Below are 22789 nucleotides of genomic sequence, written 5' to 3' on the forward strand. Positions count from 1 at the left end.
GGATATATCCCTGAATCATTGAGAACACATAAGTATACTGTTCAGTTTTTGTTTATGTTGGGCCGAAAGGCTGTTAAGACCAAATAGGTTGGAGAAGAACCTCCTTCAATACATCTGTGGAACTCTTTGATGTCTGATTATATTTCTCTGGAAAGATTAAGATTTTATATTAACGATCAGAAGGACATCTTTACAGCAAAGTTTGGAAAAGTATTGGAATATCTGGGAACTCAGACTGCATCTACCTAAAATAGACTTAATACGGACTTTTGAGATCATCGCTGTGGACATATTTTGGATCTGCTTTACATTTCATACAACCTGTATGTACTGCGCTGGATTGCATAATTTTGAAAATGTTCAATAAAAAGAATGTTCAAAAAGAAAAAAAAAGGTTGATAATGCAAATCTGATTGTGTGCAAGGTGACTAAAAAAGTGTACGGTGAATGGTTTGTATGGATGCTTTGTGTCATTGTAAAAATAAAAAAGTGTGTTAACAAAGCAAAGGAAGCACAATTAACTTAATTATTAGTTTGTAAAAAAGAGGTGGGAGTCCATAAGTTATACTTCTTCCCACTCCTTTTCGAGCACTGAAAATTTTGTTTGACCGTGTAGTATGGCTCTTTGTTATCTGAAGATTTTATGTGCTCGAAATAAAACTAAACTAACTTACGGTTGTTCCCCATTTCCCACTGAGACCCAGGAAAGTCAAATTTCCTGTTTTCTTGCATTAAATAATTGTCTTAGGTTGGAAATCAGCATATCATGATGTCTTCAGACATTTCATAAAGCTGTGAAACTCTTTTCCATACAGAGGATGATACAGGATTACAAGATATTATACAAGCCAGCTGTGTTTACTGTAAGCAAATCATTTAACAGCTATACTATGAAATAAAGAAGCATCAGAAAAAAGATCTTTTTTGTTTGAGTGGATGCAATACAGTAAATAAATCAAGACTCAAATATAGGAACTTTTATTTTATTAATAAATAAAAAGAATAACGACAAATTTACAAAACTGTTGAATCAAGGTCTACTGAATACAGGTACAATATTTAACAATTTCTTTGCAATACAAAAAAATTAGACATATTTATCAGGTACTTACAGGGTACCACCAATAAGTTATAAAATTGAACTGACATCTAGGCAGGTTGCCTCTATTGCTAGTCTAAGAATCTACATTGCAATCTGTAGCTTGTTTGTCTGTTTTGGTTTATTTCTAGTAGCCCACACTGACAAGCCTAAAATTAAACTTATTTACATAGTCACACAAAAGATGACTGTTTCTACTTGTTTTCTGCAAAACAGAAGAGAGGTAAACCAAACAACCACAGAGACATAGATCATTTTGTCAAGTACTGATCAACCAAACAGGGCTACAAATGACTACTGATAATAAAGCTAAGAAAGACAGTGAACTGGCATATGCCCAGCTGACGTGGCTTCATCTCTCCACTGTGCTTTCTCTTTGCCTCCTTATGTCTACTGACTGTAACTCTATTTTTCATCACTAAAAATTAGTCCCTTTCATTTCTACTGGTTTCTCCACATTTTTCTTCCCACGCTGAGTGCAGACGCAAAATACAGAGGTAAGAGCAATGCCCACCAGTATGCTGGCAATGGCTGCTACTACTGGCACCCACACAGGCAAAGCAGGGGGGCACTTGGGCGCGGGGACGGTGGTTAAAAAGGTGGTGCCTGTTTCTTGACCTCCAGTGGGCATCGGGGTGGTCGGGCTGGTCACAGGAGAATCAGGCCAACTGTTCATCTTGGTGAAGATGAAGGGCCTCTCCTGCAGAAATATTAGATATATGTCTTTAAAATATCTTAAATAATATAGTTACACTCGAAAATGTAGGTAAATAGGATGTGCGTGCACAGGAAAAACAGCCAAATATTAATATCAAAATAACCAAACTGCCTCTGAAAGACTAACAAGGAAAAAGTCTAGCCACTGACAGACATGCATCTCAAAACTAGAGAAAATGCAAAACTGAAACCACCAAAAGACAGTTATTTAAGATAAATGTAATATTAAATTCAGAAGTATTGAAAGTGGTGGCTTTTTCAAAGTAAGTAAAACAATGTCTTTCTCTCGCTAGGATATTATATAAAGCATTGTTTTAGCTTGTTATTGGTTAAATGCAGCCCAATATAAAATGGAATATCTCATTACAAAACTTGATATAAATTTTCATAAAATTTTATTACTTTTCTGCTTAACAAGATAATATAAAAAATAGACCAAAAGTTGCTTACTGTATTTAATTTCATTTTACAGCGCTTTTTGCAGCATATGAAGACTTACTTTTGAGTAAAATATCTTCCTTTATCTTGATTACCTTATCATTTATTTATTATTATTATTTTTAGCTGTCTTAAATGTTTGTTTTGGCAGCTTACTTGGCAATTTAATAGTCTAACGAGTTACAAAAAGTAAAATTTCCAGAAATATGAGTATATACCTCAGAGGGACAGTGAATCTTGGCGCGGTTGTACATGAAGTTGTTGTAGTCCTTCTTCCCGCCAACAGGCTCCAACTGTTTAACACATATATTCTTTAAAACCACAAAAACTCCACTGGGAAGCATCGATTTGTGCTCATTACTATCCCAAATCTCACCATGTTGTTCCAGAGGCCAATGGCCATCTCAGCATGAGCTCGTTCACTGATGTGGAAGCAGTCTGCAGAGAAGAAGCTAGTGTCTGCCTCTCCTTCCTGTGGAAAAAAAAAAAAATCCGATTTTCAGCATAGGTACATGAAATTACTATGCTTGCATTCTTGTTTTAGGGACTGTAACTTACTCCAATGTGAGGAATAAAATAATTGTGTAAAAAGGGTTGAAGGACAGCAGCAAAGTCATCTTTTCCATCATAACGATCTCCAGAGAAAAGGTTGTGGATCTCAGTCTATTGGAAAAAGAAAATGACAAAAAACGTAAAAAAAAACAAAACAAAACAAAACAAAACAAAAAAACCCATTAAAAAAAAAAAAAAAAAAAAAAAAAAAAAAATATATATATATATATATATATATATATATATATATATATATATATATATATATATATATATATATATATATATTTACATGATTAACCCATAAAGACCCAAACAGCCACTGGTGACCAAAACCATCTACTAATGTAAACTGTTTAATACCTGTAGATCCACTAATCCTATTAATACATGTAAATAATTGGTGTAAAATGCAGTTTATCATCTTTTCATGGTCATCAGATATGATCCATTTGGATGTTCAGAGGCTCCATAGTGAACATGGAAACACCATCATCCTCTGTAACTCTGATTCACCAGTAAAACCCAAGGGGCTTGATCAGTGACAGTGGATGGAGATGCTTGGTTTATGTTCAATTAATGATATATTTTGTTGAAAAAGTTTCTGATATAATAAAACACAACTTTAATCTGAGCTTTTATATACATCTACATGATCAGTAAATGAAATATAGGAAAGTACATGATTTTACACTGAAAAAACACAAAATACAGAGGACAATATTATAATAAATGGTGATATATCAATTAAGAATAATTAAATAGATAGAAAAAAAATATTTGGGAGCTGCCACAGAAAAAGCATTGGGTCGTTATGGGTTAAAGAAAACCTCTCTTTTTACCTGGTACTCTCGATTAATTCGCTTTATCTCTTCAAATTCTGGAGAGTTTTCCAGTGGGTTAATAACACAGGGACAGTTGGTCCTGTAAGAAACACAGAGTCCCATTTATTCTCAAATTGTTAAAATAAGGAGAAGCCAGACCTCTACAGTCACCACTGAAAAAAATGAACCTGTTGATTACTGAGTAGTTGTTAGCAATCTGTTAATGCCTTGTGGGGCTTTGCTGGTCTTGCAGGGGTTCCTCTGGGTGCAGCTATAATCCAGAACATCTGGCTGGTGTCCTGCTGTGTTATTTTAACTCAATGCTTGTTTCCATGCTACGTGCCGTCTCTTTTGTTTGGTACTTACAACACACACCTTATACTTGCCAACACACCCATGCATCTCTATTTGACACTGATAGTTACTACTTCATAACTTGCTTAAATAAATATTTATTGCCAGTTGTTAAGTTTGCAATGCATTTCCTTACTGCATCATAGCCCGTAAGCTTCTCATAACATGTTATTTGTCCAGCTTTGCATTCTGATGGCAAGTAGGTTGACCCTTATTGTCTACCTGTTGTCTACTATGGCTAGAGGAAGGCATCATTTGTGTTTTAACAATCTCTTAATATTTTATCATGACTATGAGGGATGCTTTGTGGAGAAAAAGCTTGTTGTGCTAGGAAAATTACAGAGTCATCTCCTTACCAGGAGTTAAACAAAACAAAGGAACAAACTATTAAAATGTGGCTCTGACTTAGTAAAGGGGGTTTTCCGTCAATGGCCACTTCAGACTTTACCATTCCATGTCTCTTAAATACCGAATTAAATGAGTAAAACATGTCAACTGAGACTAAGCAGAATAATCATGTAAACATCAGTTTAAAAAACTAATACTGCCTTGAGATATTGTACATGTAAAACATATTACAAAAGACATTTAAAGAGCAAACATTAACCCCCGGAAACATAATTTGTATTCTAGATTCTACTAAAAGGTTAAATCAATGGAGGTCCTTCCACTGATCATCTCTGACTTGCTTGATATTTGCAGAAAATACTGGTATTAGTCAAAGCAAATAACATACAAAATGTAAGCCTTATGCCTCCATTAGTTTAGATATTAAGACATAACATTGATTTTACTATAAATATGAATGAATGCAAAGTTCAGTAAAAATGATGGATGCATGAAATTTTAATGGGTTGTTTTAAGATTAAGCATGTCTTTTATTTCTGTAAAAGAAGATCCACAACTGTATATTTGTCAAATTCTAGCTTGGTGAAAAGTATATATAAAAAAGATATATGTAGTTTGCAGTCGAGAGCAATTTTTGACCACTGTATCTTCACATTGAAGCACATCAGATCTTTCAAATTTAGGTATTTGCAACTCATTTCATAGTATTAATGTGGTAACAATATTTTTTCTAAAAGTAATTTAATAAAATTCTGACTTGGAGGCATTACAAATGAAAAAAAAAATCACAAATGCATGATGATCATATATGACAAAGTCTACCATAAAAACAATTATCTCACTGTGAAGAGTATGTCAACAATATGTACACAATGTGAAACATAACTTGAGAGAAAGAATATTTATTGGGTCTCAGTTTTGTAATTTTAATTGATAATTTTTTTCATATTCTGAAAACTACTGATGCTCTACTTATAATAATAGTGGGTTGGATTTCTATAGTGCTTTTCATGGTGCATTTTTGATCTATTATTCATTCACACACTGGTGGTGCTAAGCTACATCTGTAGCCACAGCTACCCTGGGGCAGGCTGAGGGAAGCGTGCCAAAAGTCCCCTCAGACTACCAAACATTCGTACACATTCTTGCCCAAGGACACAACGGCACATGACCAACACAGAGCAGGTTTCAAACTGCCAACGCTCTGGTTATTGGCACAGCTGCCTCACTTACATTAACTGTTAGGGAGTGTAAACTTCATCTAATGCTGAAAAGTAAATTGGTATATATTCTCTTCAAACAACACCTGAAAATTTCATCCATCAAGACTTACTTTAAGAACAGTTGTCTTAGTTTTGTTTTGTTTTTTTAAACAGAGAACTTGTATGTAACGTGTATGTAAAATTTCACGCTTTACCATTGCTGATTTTTTCAGACACGATATACAAATGTGCTTAGTTGTCTGTTGTAAAGTATCTTTCAAAGTGAAAAAATAAAATTATGAAAAAAAGAAAATTTCATCCATCCATCATGAAAAGCACAAAACATTTTACAGCATCACATCCAGTTTTCAAAACCACAATATCTCACATAAAGATAGAAACCTGTTTACTATGTCTAATAACATTATGGGAATGCTCAATAAGGACTATTTTCTGGAATCAGGTACTTTCTTGTCACTATTACTGTACCTTTACTTTAGAAACTCTTTAAGAAAGTGCTAGATGTCAGATTTATTTCTAAAGTCCAAAAGGGGCCGATCTATGGCTAAACAATCCCTGAAATAAAGACATGAGGAATCACACAAAAAACTAAAGCTGGACTTAAACAAACCTTTGCAGGAGAGAACATCCCAGTGTGTTCTTCTTAACTGTTTTCAAGGGATCTATTTGTAAGATCTCCACAACGTTAACCAACAGTCGTGGTACCTACAGACACAGAAACACACACCGCTAAATAATAAATCACAAAGCCAGCAGATGATTTTAGACTTAGCTAGCAACAAAGCTCACCTCTGCGTAAAGCATGTCCAAACTCAGCATTAGATTGTGGCTGTAATTCTTCGGGGACAAATTATTCTGCAGAGATATGTGAAGCAGAAGTTACATAAAGTAGCACAGGAAAGTGCAGAGAGATTTATTAAACATTTCTTCCATACTCACTTGGTCTAGGCAATAACTGCAAAGATCTATTTCACCCACGAATATTGTCACAAGTTTCCAGTCCTTTTCAAAATTCACCTCCTGTATGTCATGAGTGGGACATGCAACGTTAAATCACTGAATAACACTGTACTGAAAAGTTACTATGCAGCAAAGAATTCTCACCTTACTCTCTCTCATGGCCTTGATCAGTTCTTTTACTTGTTCTTTGATTTCCCTAAAGGAGAAAAAACATCATAAGTGGGTGTTGAGAGAGATGAGAGTGGGTTATTTGAATGCTGTATCTAGGTAAAGAAAATAAAAGTCAATGCACATACGAGGTTTTTACTCCAGGTGCAGCCATGTTGAAGCCTTTAGTTATTGACAGTTGACCTCTGGAGAAACCCTTCAGACGGGGATTAAACTTCTTCAAGATGTCTGACGCGATAAACAGAAAAATGCATTCAAAGGAGAAGTAATACTGTTGGTATGTTGTCGCTGTGTAACATAGTTAAAAAAGTAAAGAAGAACAAATCTCCACTCCTGCTCCATTGGGATTTTAACCGGTCTAGTTTTTACAAGTAAAACCTGTCGACGCACAAGTTTCTAGATTTGTCTCTTGGGAAGAGTGCACATTGTCTGGGCATGTTTTGATGTGATTTATTATTTATTATATGTACAGTTTTAAGTCAATGACATATAAGTTGTGGAAAGCCTTTTTGTGTTAACTGAGTCTGTGGATTTAAAAAAAAAAACAAAAAACAAAATCGACTAAAGACATACAGTCTCGGAAAACATTATTAGACTACCCTTGTTTTCTTAAATTTCTTGTTCATTTTAATGCCTGGTACAATTAAAGGTGCATTTGCTTGGACAAATATAATGATTACAACAAAAATAGCTCATAAGAGTTTAATTTCAGAGCTGATATCTATCCATTTTCCATGGTTTTCTTGATAATAACCAAAATCACTTCAGTTCTTACATCAATAGCTATGGCATTGTACTGACAAAAACAGTGCTTTCAGGCATTCCATGTTTTCTTTTCTGTATGTTTTAGTCACATGATACACACAGGAGTTAGTACTTGACTGCACAACCATTGTTTTTGATGACTTTTGATGGTCTAATAATTTTTTCCGTGACTGTATCTGTTTAGACCAGGGTTAGGATTACATGTATGTTTAATATCTTCTCTGGCTAATGGAAGACTGAGGTAAAAGACTGAAAAATTCTACTTGTAAAGGTGCATTAATTAGTATCTTCAGGTCACAAATAATTGAAAACTAATAAAAAGAAAAGATTATGTTACACAATGGGAAATATGACTGTGCTGCTGGCATTAAAATCAAGGCTAAATGAAGTTTGGTAATGAAAACATTGAAAATGTTTTCTTTACTCTTGTAAATGAATTCAGTGGATTCTTTTAAGGTTATAAGTAATATTTACATTCCAAACTCTCAACAGCAGGGGAAGTTATGCACCAGAACACACTTATGCCTACCTAAACCACCAATGAATAAACACGATGTATCCACAGATTGTATCACTCACAGAATAAAGTATAATAACTATGGTATCATTAAGTTTTCTCTTTCACACACAAACTGAGTTGAACAAAATAACACTGTCTCATAATTGTCACATGCTGCATCAGTTGATAGTTTACATTATAGCTCTGTTTTTAGGCAGAGAACATCCACAGTAAAACCATACATCATGCATGTCAAAGACAGAAAGAATGAATCACAAAAACCAGTGGCATAAACTCACTTGGTAATGTTGTTACAGTTTCCAGACTGCCATCTCCACCAATGCTGGAAGAAAAAGTCAACAAACATCACTGATGTTTGAAAATATGACTTTGACCGTGAACCTTATTAATACTGAATGCAGGTAATACCTCCATGACACTCCTCTATACTGTTTATTCAGGTTAAATACAGTCTTCGCTTTAGCACCAAGTCCAGCCTGTGAATAACAAATGAACAGCAACAATGTGAAAATATAGAAAAATAAAGAAGTATTCAGAGACACAGATCAGTCTTACATCAAAGACTAAACACCAAAGCACAAAGGAGATCATTGTTACAAGTATATTCTATCTGTCTGATAACAGATTGATTACAGAGTTCATAGTTCATTTACAGGAAGTAGCTGATATATCAAGTCTGCATTTGCTGCTACATGAGAACATTTACTTCATTATTATTCAAAGATAACACTGATAATGAGAACCTGCCTTTTTCTATTAATAATATTTTTTCCTAATAATGAGAACCTGCCTACTTCCTTGTATGTCATTGCCTAAATTCTGTAACAGCATGCTTCATAGCTGCTATGTTACGTCCGCTTCTTCATAATTTATTGAATAATAAATGCATTAAGACCCTGACCGTTGTAGCATCTCCCAGTGCGGCGACCACCTTGATGTCTGCTGGTCGCAGCCTGTGAACTACAGATAAAAGAGCACATCCATGTCGTTAAAACATAATCACATACTCTGCTGCTGCTGATAATGCCTTTCCATCCATCTCACCTGAGGTTGGTACAGTGTCAGATGGAGCAAAGTTCACACAGGAGAAATCACTTCCCCAGTTCTGCAAAACACAGAAATACCAAGAGAAACTGGTTTTACGCTAAACTGCTTCTTCCAGGAATGTGACTTTGTTGTGTTTTCTATTTGTTTTCAGTCCTATCATCTTTGTTCTTATTCTAATCTTTGAGGAAAAATTAGTTAATGACATGTTTTATCACTCAGTGATGCAGTAATAAAAGGAGTCGGCGTTGTAAAAGGCCTGTATTGACTATTTTCACAAAAATGAAAGTTGTTCTTGTACAACTACATGGAGGAAGTGGCTCTATTTCAACATGCACAAGTGAAATCTGTGTTTTCAAAATTATGAAAATCCGTGGAAATTTCTTAGTTGGACTTCCAAGTACTTTTTCAGTATCTGTGTGCAGAAAAACTGAGATTAACAAAATGCTAAAAGGATAATTTATATATTTGAATTGTTTAAATTACTTTTTTCCATTTTTAGGGTTTATGTTGTGGTTCAAATTATTTGTTTGGTGCTCCAACATCTTTTTTTCAGAAAGGTGAGTATTTATCATTAATAAATATCATCACTTTCTTAAAATAATGGCCTAAGTAATCATTTAAAAGTTTTTCAAAAAGCAGAACAAAACTGTACCAAATATGTGAGTATATGATTTGTGTTTTGTTTTTAATGAAAATTATGACTTAGGCCATAATTAGTAGTTAGTAGTTTAGTAAAATTCTAAAAGAAAAAAAAATGCAGCTAGTGGTAGAGGATCTCTGTAATTTTATTGTAGTAAAACCAGCAAATCCACACAGTGAAATCAAAGAAACAGTGTTTGGCCTTTTCTTCTTGATTAATTAAAATAACTTACTGTCAATAATCGAACAGTCTTGTTTTTTTTGTTGTTGTCATTTTTTTATGTTTAGATTTTCAGTTAAATTTAACCACCCTTTGGGAATACATTTCACATTTATTTTTTATTTGTATAACATATTTGTCATTTATGTTCTGAACTGATACAGATGGATGTTAAATACTTACTGGAATGGGTCCAGGTGTTGGTGAAGGACCAGCATAAGAATAATTGCTGTTGTTATACGTCCTAATGTAAGGGGAAGTCTGTAGACAAACAGAGGAACTGAAATGAAACAGTGTGTAAAAACAACTGAAGAATTACAAAAAATATCATATTTCCTACCTTTGCTGGACATTTCAATTGAATATTTGCAGTAAAATCCTGAGTGGTTGTCTTATTGCCCAAAGGTTCCAGCTGGAATAAAAGTCAAAGTTTATCAGAGTAAGGCTTTGCATTATTAGACAAAATGTAATGATCGTGTGTGTGCGTGAACACCAAGGATTAAGTTAATCATTAATTTATTCTAATCTAGGGCAAGTACATCCTCACAAATTAGATATCATGTATTACAATACAAGGTGACTGAAAAAAAGGAACATTTGGCATTTGGAGCACTCCATTTTTCTCCCATTAAATATCAAGAAAACAGCAAAGCAAGAAATTAAGTAGCATGCATGATTTATGATGCATGTTACTGTGACGCATAATGGTGTGAATCACAATGAAAAATCCAGACCTTTCTGTCACTTTGTTTTGCATCTGTACTCGAGTCATGATATCTCAGTTTCAATTGCTATTTATTTTAAATATTGATTTTTATTTTACTAATGGTCATATCCTGATGAAGACCAACACAGAGCACAAACAGAACAAAAAATCCTCATTCAACCTTAACATCACATTTTGTTTGACTGTAACTAAAATTAGCCGTTTCTATAGATTCACCTCACATTGTTTAGCAGAGGTATGGGTGAATCAGTGCATGGAGGGACCTTCAAATCTGATGAACTGGTTGGTTTAAAAGGACCAATTAGGCAAAGGGGAAAAATATGGGGGAAATGGGACTGATTCAGGATTGAGCTGCTCCATAAAAGAGTACATGGACTGGTTGAATGGTCATTTTTCATATTCTTCAGAGTCAGTGCCTGTTGTTCTTCATCAGGAAAAGATAAACAGTGTAATTAAAGAGAAATGAAAAACAAAAGGGAAATAGTCATTGGGATATGAATAGCCATGTGCAGTTGTAAAATAGAGTGGGGTTGACTTGCAGCAGGACAAATTTCCTGACACAGTGATCATACTCATGGCGTCATGGCTTTGTTTTCTGCCACACCCACTCACCCACTACTCTTGTAGTCTAAAGTGCACTAAAATTTTAAGATTCTACAGCTTATTAAAACTGCTAGAAGTTACAAAAAGTCTAAGTTAAATTTAGAAGTTGGCACAGGTTTTACAATAAAATGGAAAGAATAATGTTTCACTAAAATAAAAGAAATAATCATACTGTTTGTTGCCTTTAATTTAAGTTTGTTTGTTTGTTTATTTACTTATTTCAAATATTGCAATAAAATCAAACAACAAAAGAATTATATAAAAAAAGTAAACCATTTGAAAAGGAGCGGGATGAAGTTTAACTTACACTACCAGTCAAAAGTTTGGACTCACCTTCTAATAATAAATGGCAAGAGATGGACCGCAAATGCCCAACAAATACTCAGTATCACTGGGAACTCCTTCCAGACTTTTGGAAAACATTTCAGGTGACTACCTCATGAAGTTCATTGAGAGAATGCCAAGAATGTACAAATCAGTAATAAATGCAAAATGTGTCTATTTTAAAGCATCTAAAATATAAAACATGCTTTGAGTTATGTCATACTTTTTTAAACTACATAATTCCATATGTGGCCAGTCATAGTTTTGATGCCTTCAGTGTCAATCTACAATGTAAATAGTCATGAAAATAAAGAAAAACCAGGTGAGTCCAAACTTTTGACTGGTAGTGTATAATCTTCCAACCCCTTACTCCATCCTTCACCTACCCTAAATTCGTATGTCAGATTCCCTAAGTAACTCAAAAATCCTCACATATCAGACTAAATTTGGACTATGCATAAAACACAAAATTGTTATATATCAGGATAGACTGTCCATTTTGCAGCAGCATTTTACATTAAAATAAACTCTGTCCTTTCCATAACAGTAATCGTGCACATATCAAAAACAAAAATAAACTCTGTCCATTTCATAACAAAAATACACATATTAAAAAACAAAAATAAACTCTTTCCTTTTCATGTCAATAATACACATATCAGAAACAAAAGTACACTATCCATTTCATAACAATAATACACAAAAATACACTGTCATTTCTTAGTGGTAATGTACTTATCAATTCCTAACCATACTCGTATAAAAAACAAAAACTTATAGTTAGACCAGTATAGGGTTTTTTTTCCGTTTTTTTGTTTTTGGGGTGTATGTCTTCTGTGTCGTACCATGTTGTTCCAGAGGGATCGAGCCATCATTGTCTGCGCTTTCTGACTGAGATGGAAACAGTCAGCACTGAAGAAGGAGCGATCGGGTCGACCATCCTGTGGAAAAGATATTTCATCTGTATTAACCTTCATTTATTTTGATTATGTTTTTGGGTTTTGTTTTGTTAATCAATGGGCAGGAATGTGTGACTTGGTTTAGTTACTAACCGGCAGTCTGGGGACGACAATTTGTCTGAAGAAAGGCTGGATGACCACAGTGAAGTCTGATCCACTGTCGTACCTGCCCGACTCCACCAGCTCATTCAGTACAGTCTGAAGAAATGGACGAGGTTTCACACATGACAGTGGACATGACAGTAAATTCACAGTCTGGTTTCAGTGCGGTTTGTTACCTGATAGCCTTTATTCATGGCCTCCACTCTTTCAAGGGCTTCAGAGTTGGGCTTTGGCAGAACAACACAAGGGCAAAGAATACTGACGAAGGAGAGAAAATGTATAATTAATTCCAAAGTCTATGACTTTTATTGAGATGTAGAAAGAAAGAAGCCACTTTATTACTTTACATATGTCAAATTGTCAGGTATCCATACTTTACATCTTCAAAACGTGTTGCATTTGTGGAAAAGTCTTCATTTTATTTTATTGCTACCCTTTAGCGTATCCATTGGTGCATACAACAAATACAGGGTGGGGAAGCAAAATTTACAATGAACATTTAGATGTTTTTTCTCAGCAGCTACTGCGTCAATTGTTTTGAAACCAAACATATATTGATGTCATAATCATACCTAACACTATTATCCATACCTTTTCACAAACTTTTGCCCATATGAGTAATCAGGAAAGCAAACGTCAAAGAGTGTGTGATTTGCTGAATGCATTCGTCACACCAAAGGAGATTTCAAAAATAGTTGGAGTGTCCATAAAGACTGTTTATAATGGAAAGAAGAGAATGACTATGAGCAAAACTATTAGGAGAAAGTCTGGAAGATACTATTAAAGAAGAATGGGAGAAGTTGTCACCCGAATATTTGAGGAACACTTGCGCAACTTTCAGGAAGCGTGTGAAGGCAGTTATTGAGAAAGAAGGAGGACACATAGAATAAAAACATTTTCTATTATGTCAATTTTCTTGTGGCAAATAAATTCTCATGACTTTCAATAAACTAATTGGTCATACACTGTCTTTCAATCCCTGCCTCAAAATATTGTAAATTTTGCTTCCCCACCCTGTAATAAATGTAAAAACATAAATGAGACATTAACTGGAGATTGGATCATGGAGAAAATGTTTCATAATACCTCAAGATCTGTTGCTGACACTGAAAAGGATTTGCAAATTAGAGTAAAGTGAATGCTCATTATGTTCCGTGTAATGCTTTGTATTTAATTTTATGTTAGGGTGGTTTAGTAGTCTTGATATTATATTCATATGATGTGAAGTTCTGTTAGTTTTACACAGAAACAACCAATACTTCATGTTTTTAGTTGATAGAGAAACTGAATCAGATCTTCTTTTCCTACATAAAATAAGTGACGAATGTGTCCACCTTTGTCACCTCTGCATTTATTACATGACTTTATTGTAATAACTTTATCAGACAGTAATAGAGTCCAGATGAGCTTGATTCAGTGTGTGACACAAATGTTGTAAATTTTTCTGCCTTTTAGAATACATTTGTGGGTGTTTAAATACTCACTTCACCAGCCAAGTTGGACATTTAAGCGAAGGGTCCATGTGCATATCTCTGAGCGGTGCGATGTGAAGAGGCTCTATTAAGTTCACCAGAGCTCGAGGCACCTGGTTTGGATGCACAATTCACGTTAAAACAAACAATTAAGCACAGGATTTATCCTAAAATATAGCAGTGTATGTATTCATTTAACCTGTTTGTGCAGATAATCCAGTGTTTCACGAACGTTGTTAAGATAATTCTCAACCGAAAAAAGTAGCTGTAAAGAAAAGGGAAACATATTCAAGATTTAGTTCATTTTGGAAACATATTTAACCCTTTCATGCACGAATTATGAGAACCTTAATCAAAATTTTTTCCTGAGTGTTTTTATTCCGCTTTAGGCATGAAAAAAAAAACAATGTGATTAAAAATTTTCTTCTGAAAAATAAATAACAATAATTTAAAAAATAAGAATAATCATTTAAAAAATTTTAAAAATACTTTTAAAAAATTATAATGAAAAAAAAAAAAATCTTATGAACCTATTTTTCATGAAGTTACAAAAATGTCCACTCAGCTGGACACCACACGTTTAATTTTTGACACACAGAAATATGTATTTACTGATAAACTGTGTGAAAACTATGGGGAGGGCTTGTGATTCTGGGGCTTTATGCTCAGGAGAGATCTACATAATGTTACCAGTTCATGCCAGAAAAGATATGTAGTGTCTTAAAACTTCTATAAAGATATGTGTAAAAAACACCAACAACAAGAACAATGAAAAGAACAACAAAATCCATGAATATACAAGAGAACAGCTGTAGAATAGCTGTCCACTGTAGTGACCAGTGTGCATGAAAGGGTTAAAGTTATATCAAGTGTAGACATTCCAAACTCTCAACAGGGGGAAGTCACGTTCAAGAACACATTTATGACTACCAACAAATCAACGCTATGTATCCACAGACTGTATCAGTCACTAAATAAAATATGAAGCTCATTGTTTACATACATCTGTATCGTGGTATCATCAAGTTTTGTTCTCAGCTGGTTATTTTGACAGCTGATCAAAATAACACTGTCTTATAATCTTCCCATACTATATCAGCTGATGGTTTACACTATAGCTCTATCACCTTAGCTGTGGTTTTAGACAGAAAACAGACACAGTAAAACCACAAATCACCTCTGTTTTCTGTACGGTTTGTGTTGTAAATAGCTGAACTAAAGATCTGTTTGGAATCGAACAAACAAGGTCAGAATTGTCACAGTTTAATCAGAACCATGGATCTACAAATGGCAACTTAGCAAAGATAATAACATCACATAATAACTTTACACCTTCATAAGCCTCATAATCAAACAGACCCATGTGGAAGAAACGCAGTGATTTCAGCATCAAACTCCATTCTTTTCATTTAGAGCTGAGTCCAGTGGTGAAAACAACAACAGTGCTTCTAGCTTTTATCACTTTATCAATTTCTTTGACTCTTAAAGTTCTTTCTGAATGGTTCTCGTCACATCTCATCACTTTATGACACTTTGGTCAATAACCTTGTGGTGTTAGTTTTCCTCAGGATGGGAAATCAACAGAATGACTCATTACTCCCTTTAGTGGCCACATAAATCCACTGGACAAGTTGGTGTTGATATATTCTGTACATATTTCTACAACCCAACATATTGGCATCTTTGGCGTAACACTCACAACTCTAATGATAATGTTATATTTTTATTATTTATATTCATACTCACAGAATTGTAGCAGTGATCACAGACGTCATTTCCACCAATGAAAACACTGATCACCTTCCAGTCTTTTTCCATGTTGATTTTCTGTAAGAAAGAAGAAATAATAGATTGACTCAAGTATTCTACTTAAGTACAAATATGAGGTACTTCTAATTCCTTTTATGCAGCTTTATACTCCTATTCCACTACATCCTGAAGTCCATAAATTAAATGATGAAGCATCTTTAATGGATATAATGTTATTTTTTTACTAACAGCCCCTTTTAATTTCCGTTTCTTAATACAAGCTGTAATAGGTTAAAACGCTGGTGAAGTTAAAGAGAAATATGTTCGATTTTTCCGGATGGAGAAAGGATAAAAAGATTTGTACTCTTACCGGGTCATTCTTCATCCTTTTCACAAGGTTTTGTGCCTGAGGTAGAAGGTCCCTGAAAATACAGAGAGTTATTTAACAACAAAAGAGACATTTAGTCTGTATGTGAATTTAAATGTTTAGAAACTCTGACTTTGGCTTTCGAACAATCTCGATACCATTTTGTTTAGAATTTAGTAATTTATTAAAAAACAAGAAAAGAGAAAGTATAATATTTTCTTCTAATATTGATATTATAGGGTTCAAAGGTCAGGTTGTCACATGTAGCTCAATGAATGCATATGATATATTGTTTGATAATTTATGAAATACACTAACAGTTCTAACTATGTATCTATTTACATTTGTGTTTTTTTTTGTTTGTTTTTTTTATTTAGAGTTTGAATGTAGACACATTCTTTAAAATTAGCCATTAACTGTGATAGTAATTGTAGAAACTGCTTCTGTGTTTCACACATTTAGCTCAATGTGTCTTTTTGGGTTCTGGTTGGTTACTAACTCATGAAGACCCAGTGCTACTTTTATGGCATCTTCCAAATGAATTTTTCTCTCTATTTTACCTTTCTGAAGTGATTTATCACCATTTATTGTAATATTATCCTCTGTATTTTGCACTTTTTCAATGAAAATTAAGTATTTTCCCGTATTTAATTTACTGATCATGTAAATGTCTATAAAAAGCTTCGATTAAAATTAATCATCATCATATCAGAAAAAGAGAAAAATGAAGAAAATGTGACTTTTTCAACAAAATATATCATTAACTGAACATAAACCAAGTGTCTCCATCTACTGTCATTGATCCAACTCCATGGGTTTTCCTGGTGAATCAATGTTGTAGAAGATGACAGTGTTTCCACGGTAACTACAGAGCCTCTGAACATCCAAATGAGTCATATCTGATGACCATGAAAAGAAGACAAACTGTATTTTACACCAATTATTTACATGTATTGATAGAATTAGTGGATCTAAAGGGTTTTAAACACATTAGATCAGGAGATGGTTTTGGTTGCCAGTGCCTGTTTGGGTCTTTATGGGTTAAGTTATTTCTGACTGGCTGTGAAGTCACAATGGGAGTCAGTGCTAGAGACCAAGGTTATTATCGTTAACGAAAACGAACGAAATGACGAAAACTAAAATTGAAAAAACATTTTCGTTAACTGAAATTAATAAAAACTCTAATTAAAAGAAAAAAACGATAACTAACTGAAACTGTATCGTGAGCTTACAAAACTAACTAAAACGTATAAAAATTATGGATACAATTCCCTTCGTTTTCGTCTTTGTCAATGTCGGATTGATATGAAATTGATTTCTTTGGCTCCAGCAGTTTGAGCTGGTGACACCATACGACACTACACAGTCTGTCATGTCTGGTCACTGGTGGTTTCCAGTGGTCTTCTGGTCCCCACTCTACCTGGAACATACAGACTAAAGCTGGGACACAGCAGCACTGTCCTGTCTGAGGTTTACTGTAGTGATACATGGGTCGGGTTTTTGTTTTTTTTTATTTTTTTTATTTTGGCGTACCGTGTGTGTGCGCGTGAGTGACAGAAACAGAGCAGAGCTAAATGACAGTCAGTGTTGAACTAGCATCCAGGTTAAAACTGGAGAGTTTATCACCATGAAAAGGCCTTCCAAGCCCTGAACTGCACAGTTTAGAAGAGGAGAAAAGAGGAGGATGAAAACTAATCCAATTACAGAGGTATGGAACCTGTTAGAATGTTAAAAAACGTTTGATGTTACTAGCTACAGCTAGCTGAACTGAACTGAAGCAAAGTTGGCTAATAATGGAACTGGAGATGATTAAGAGATGAGATATCTGCTAAGGTGTGGTTTACTGATGAGGAACTGGGTTATATATGTTTATAAGTGGTTTATATATGTTTCTGTCTGCTTTAACTGCTGGTTAGCTGGTTTATAATAGGTTCCTATCTGCTTTAACTGCTGGTTAGCTGGTTTATAATAGGTTCCTATCTGCTTTTACTGCTGGTTAGCTGGTTTATAATAGGTTCCTATCTACTTTAACTGCTGATTAGCTGGTTTATATATGTTTCTGTCTGCTTTAACTGCTGGTTAGCTGGTTTATAATAGGTTCCTATCTGCTTTAACTGCTGGTTAGCTGGTTTATATATGTTTCTGTCTGCTTTAACTGCTGGTTAGCTGGTTTATAATAGGTTCCTATCTGCTTTAACTGCTGGTTAGCTGGTTTATAATATGTTCCTATCTGCTTTAACTGCTGGTTAGCTGGTTTATATATGTTTCTATCTGCTTTAACTGCTGGTTAGCTAGTTATATATGTTTCTATCTGGTTTAACTGCTGGCTGCTTTGTGCATCTCCTCTCCTGCTTTGCACATCTTTGCATTGTTTCACGTAAGTGACGTGTATGGATTGCACCCCACCTCAACCTGCTATAGGGAATTTATACATTGTACGGTACATTGTGTCTCTGCTCAGTCCATGAGCCGCCCTAACCCGACCCCCAAATAAAGTGTCCAGGGTAACCCATATCCATGCCTCACTAATTTCTTTGAATAGGATGATGAGGAAGATAAAATATATGAAATAACTAAAACTAATACTAAAACTAAACTAAACTAAACTAAAACTAAGCATTCAGAAAAAAAACGATAACTAATAAAAACTAACAAACCTGCTCTAAAAACTAATTAAAACTAACTGAATAAGAGAAAAAAAAGTCAAAACTAATTAAAACTAAACTATAATTAAAAATCCAAAACTATTATAACCTTGCTAGAGACAGTAAAGTTTGACTGAACCCTCACATTATAATATTTTTCACATTTTTCTTAGATGACGGTAAATATTCACCAGTACTATCTGTGTAGGACAGTGAATAAAACATGTACAGTATCTGAGTATTTGTGCTATGCAACCAGGCTGGCGACCAGAGGTAATTTCACACTACCCAAATCAAGAACAAACGCAATGAAACGAATGATAATATACAGAGCTATGCAAGAATGGAACAAACTACTGGAACATATCACACAAGAAAACTGTAAAATGAAATTGAAGAAGTTAGTCAAGAAGCATCTATTGAACATAAATGATTGATACTTGGGTTAATTGAATGTATGTACTATATGTACTATACCGCTGCTGAACTAAAGGAGCTGTTGTTTCTGTGTTTTGTCTGTTTATTTATTTTCTTTAATGTTATGTTGTATGTGAAAAATTGCTTTGTATGATTATATTGTATGTTATTTGCATTGACTAGTTGTGAAGATTATTGTAAGGACCCCAGGAAGAATAACAGTAGCTATGGTACAGCTAATGGGGATCCTAAATAAAGAAAGAAAGAAAGATTTGTGCCTAAATTTATCCAATTATTCAAGGTATTCTGTGATGAGAACCTTGTAAGGACTCACTTGCTTTTGGCTCCTGCTACAGCCTGGTTGAGGAAAGCCTGAGGAGTGTCCTGTTTGCCCATTCCGACAGAGTAGCCCGTCACATTGGGGTTAAAATACTTCAAGATGTCTGTTAAAAGTTAAAGATTCAGAAGTCTGAACATTGCCAAATAGTTATTCACAGTCAGAACAGCACAAACAACCAATATTAAATCATTTTAGCTGATATAAAGTGTTAATAAAGACTTACTGGGCAGAGTGGTGACTGTAGTGAGGTTTTCATCTCCACCAATGCTACAAAAAGAAAAGAAAAAACATTTGAATAAAATAATAAATTTACAATGCAGCCAAAGAACTGAAATGTCCCAGAGCCACATTAATAGTTTTGAAACAGGGTAATTTTTGCTGAAATACTGTGTGAAAGCTGTCTGACCTCCAGGATAAACCTCTGTACTGACGCAGGACGTCCAGGATGTTGCTTGGGCTGGATGCGATGCCGTTACCTGCCTAAAGATTTCAATGAGAGGATGAAATAAGACAGCAGTTCATCTTTCTCCCACTCGTGCTGCTATTGTTGGTTCAACTTTACAACTCTCTTGTCTAAATGTCCATAAGGGCCTTCAGCTCTTTGGACTGATCAGAGTTCAACTCAGATGTCTGGCTACTGTTATGTAATTACTGTTGGCTACTTTATTACTGATAAATCCACTAATTATATTTTCCATTAATTCAAGTCTGAGTCAATAAATCAATAAATTAAAACCCAAAACAAAATAACAGGAGCTCAAAATAAATATTCCAGTATTGTTTAGGGTTTCAGATTTGTACCGTACGGTTTGGTTGTGATTCGACAGTGATCCTTAAAGTGATATTAAATCTAATATTACAAAAATGAACAATAGATACCATGAAAGCAGGAAAAATACTCCCATTATGTTTACTTATTTGACTCACAGAACAATGGAAGTATAGCACAGAGAGTTCTGATGACTTAGAAAAATAAGATGCACTACATTAACCACTATTTTCAGCTACTTTTGAAAGATTAAGTTTAAAAAAAAAGAAAAGAAAGAAATATATGCAGAGTCACTCACTGTCAGGGAGTCTCCAATAGCAGCAACAACTTTGACATCCCCAGGCCTGAGTTCATGGACTGGAAAAAAAAAAAAAAAAAAAAAAAAAATATATATATATATATAATAAAAACACACATTAGCTGTAACAGATTTGGAATCACATGATATAAATAAGATTAAATGATTATATGACACAAGTAAAATTAATTTACAATACAAGTGAAGACCATTTTTATATATGATAAAGTTTTCAATTGTTTTTTTTTTCTTATAATGAATATTCACATTTAATTAGCTCATACAACAGTCAGTAGAATGTCATGAATTTAATAACAACATTACCAAAACAAGCCACTCAAATTGGGATCATAGATAACCAGATAACACATGTTAATTTACAGAGAATTTACAAAGACAGTAAAATACTAAAGCAAATTTGCAACAATAGGCTACAGTTGCGGAAAAAATTATTAGACCACCCTTGTTTTCTTCAATTTCTTGTTCTTTTTGAATGCCTGGTACAACTAAAAGTACATTTGCGTGGACAAATATAATAATACAACAAAAATAGCTCATAAGAGTTTAATTTCAGAGCTGATATCTAGCCATTTTCCATGTTTTCTTGATAATAAGCAGACTCACTTGAGTTCTTACATCAATATCTATGGCATTGTACTGACAAAAACAATGCTTTTAGGCATTCCATGTTTTCTTTTCTGCCTGTTTTAGTCACATGATACACACAGGAGTTAGTGCTTGATTGCATAACCATTGTTTTGATGACTTTTGATGGCCTAATAATTTGTTCCACGACTGTACAAGGGGTTAATATTATCCCCAGACTACAAACACTAGTGCACGGCGTCATCATGCTGGCCCACCACTATAAAACATGATAAATAAACAAAGTCAGGCCAAGCAGTTGGATCATTTGTAAGGTGTGAGCGGTCTTACCTGAGGTAGGTATGGAAGGTGACGGGCTGAAGTCTTCACATGGCATCTCCGTCCCTGTGAACTGATCGGACACACAGAGAACGTCCACAATCAGAACTAGAAATGATGCATACGACACTGCCACAATCCCCATCAGACTGACGAAGACACAGTACTCACTGGGTGAAGGAGAGGGGAGGCTTCTCTGTGATGATATGCAGGGGAGTTTCCCTCTGTCCGCAGGAAGGGTCGGACCTTAGAGAGGGAGAGGAAGTATAAAAAGGGAAAACTGAGCTTGTTAAAAATGATAGTGTTTCTATGATGTACGCTGAAACCTATGTAACAGGCCAGGACATAATCAGACACTGTAACATACTGTTTATGGCTTTTCATGACATTACTCACCTCAGTCGGACAAGGCAATGTGATGATTTTCTCTTTGTCCTCTGTGTGATGTTGGTCACTGGTGGGCTGCAACTGGAAAACAAATGACACATTGTGTTTGAGACAGAGAGAACAACAACTCTGTATGAGAATGAGGAGCAGAATGTGTTCAGACTCCTTCAGGCCTCACCAGGTTTGTCCACATCTGAACCACCAGTTTATCAGTTTGCTGTGATGCTTGTGACTCAGAAAGAGGCTTCTCACTCTGTTAAAAGAACAAAAATGTATGCGATACAAATAGATAGGCAGGTACAGCAGCAAGATATCTTTTCTGAAGGACTCTGTATCTGTTACACTCACAGACTGATGATTAACCCAGAAAGACCCAAACATTCACCTTTAACCTAAACCATCTACTGATCTAAACTGTTTAATACATGTTGATCCATTAATCCTATCAATACATGTCAATAACTGGTGTAAAATACAGTTTGTCATCTTTTCATGGTCATCAGATATGAAACATTTGGATGTTCAGAGGCTCCGTAGTTACCATGGAAACACTGTCATCTTCTATAACATTGATTCACCAGTAAAACCCATAGAGATTGATCAATGACAGTGGATACACACACTGGGTTTATGTTCAGCTGATGATAGATTTGACTGAAAAAGTCACATTTCTTCAGTTTTCTCTGGTTTTAATATAATAACCCTCAACTGTAATCTGAGCTTTGATATGATTGGTAAATTAAATACAGGAAAATACTCAATTATTCACAGAAAAAACACAAAATAAAGGAGTTAATATTACAAGAAAAATGGTGATAAATCACTTTAGAAA

At 34.5% G+C, this 22789-nt stretch overlaps 1 protein-coding gene across 2 annotated transcripts in view; it reads right to left on the bottom strand.

The window, feature by feature from the left end:
• Nucleotides 1-1035: 1035 nt before the first annotated feature.
• The window catches only part of LOC115415283 (phospholipase B1, membrane-associated-like), a 40421-nt gene continuing 18667 nt past the window's right edge, over nt 1036-22789 (bottom strand). For both annotated transcript variants that reach the window (XM_030128800.1, XM_030128799.1), the window contains exons 12-42: nt 22136-22210; nt 21967-22038; nt 21742-21816; nt 21583-21643; nt 20647-20705; nt 19986-20059; nt 19803-19846; nt 19574-19682; nt 16181-16232; nt 15808-15888; nt 14261-14326; nt 14074-14174; nt 12766-12847; nt 12581-12685; nt 12374-12469; nt 10215-10286; nt 10058-10135; nt 9013-9073; nt 8870-8928; nt 8377-8444; nt 8247-8290; nt 6812-6911; nt 6660-6711; nt 6495-6575; nt 6345-6410; nt 6166-6260; nt 3649-3730; nt 2813-2917; nt 2631-2726; nt 2473-2547; nt 1036-1799 (exon numbers count right to left, since the gene is read on the bottom strand). In XM_030128800.1, coding sequence (XP_029984660.1) covers nt 1518-1799; nt 2473-2547; nt 2631-2726; nt 2813-2917; nt 3649-3730; nt 6166-6260; nt 6345-6410; nt 6495-6575; nt 6660-6711; nt 6812-6911; nt 8247-8290; nt 8377-8444; nt 8870-8928; nt 9013-9073; nt 10058-10135; nt 10215-10286; nt 12374-12469; nt 12581-12685; nt 12766-12847; nt 14074-14174; nt 14261-14326; nt 15808-15888; nt 16181-16232; nt 19574-19682; nt 19803-19846; nt 19986-20059; nt 20647-20705; nt 21583-21643; nt 21742-21816; nt 21967-22038; nt 22136-22210 — 2568 coding nt within the window. In that variant the 3' untranslated portion in view covers nt 1036-1517. The remainder of the gene's footprint in view (nt 1800-2472; nt 2548-2630; nt 2727-2812; nt 2918-3648; nt 3731-6165; nt 6261-6344; nt 6411-6494; nt 6576-6659; nt 6712-6811; nt 6912-8246; nt 8291-8376; nt 8445-8869; nt 8929-9012; nt 9074-10057; nt 10136-10214; nt 10287-12373; nt 12470-12580; nt 12686-12765; nt 12848-14073; nt 14175-14260; nt 14327-15807; nt 15889-16180; nt 16233-19573; nt 19683-19802; nt 19847-19985; nt 20060-20646; nt 20706-21582; nt 21644-21741; nt 21817-21966; nt 22039-22135; nt 22211-22789) is intronic.

This window comes from Sphaeramia orbicularis, chromosome 24, assembly GCF_902148855.1.
Source record: "Sphaeramia orbicularis chromosome 24, fSphaOr1.1, whole genome shotgun sequence".
NCBI classification, from domain to species: Eukaryota; Metazoa; Chordata; class Actinopteri; order Kurtiformes; family Apogonidae; genus Sphaeramia; species Sphaeramia orbicularis.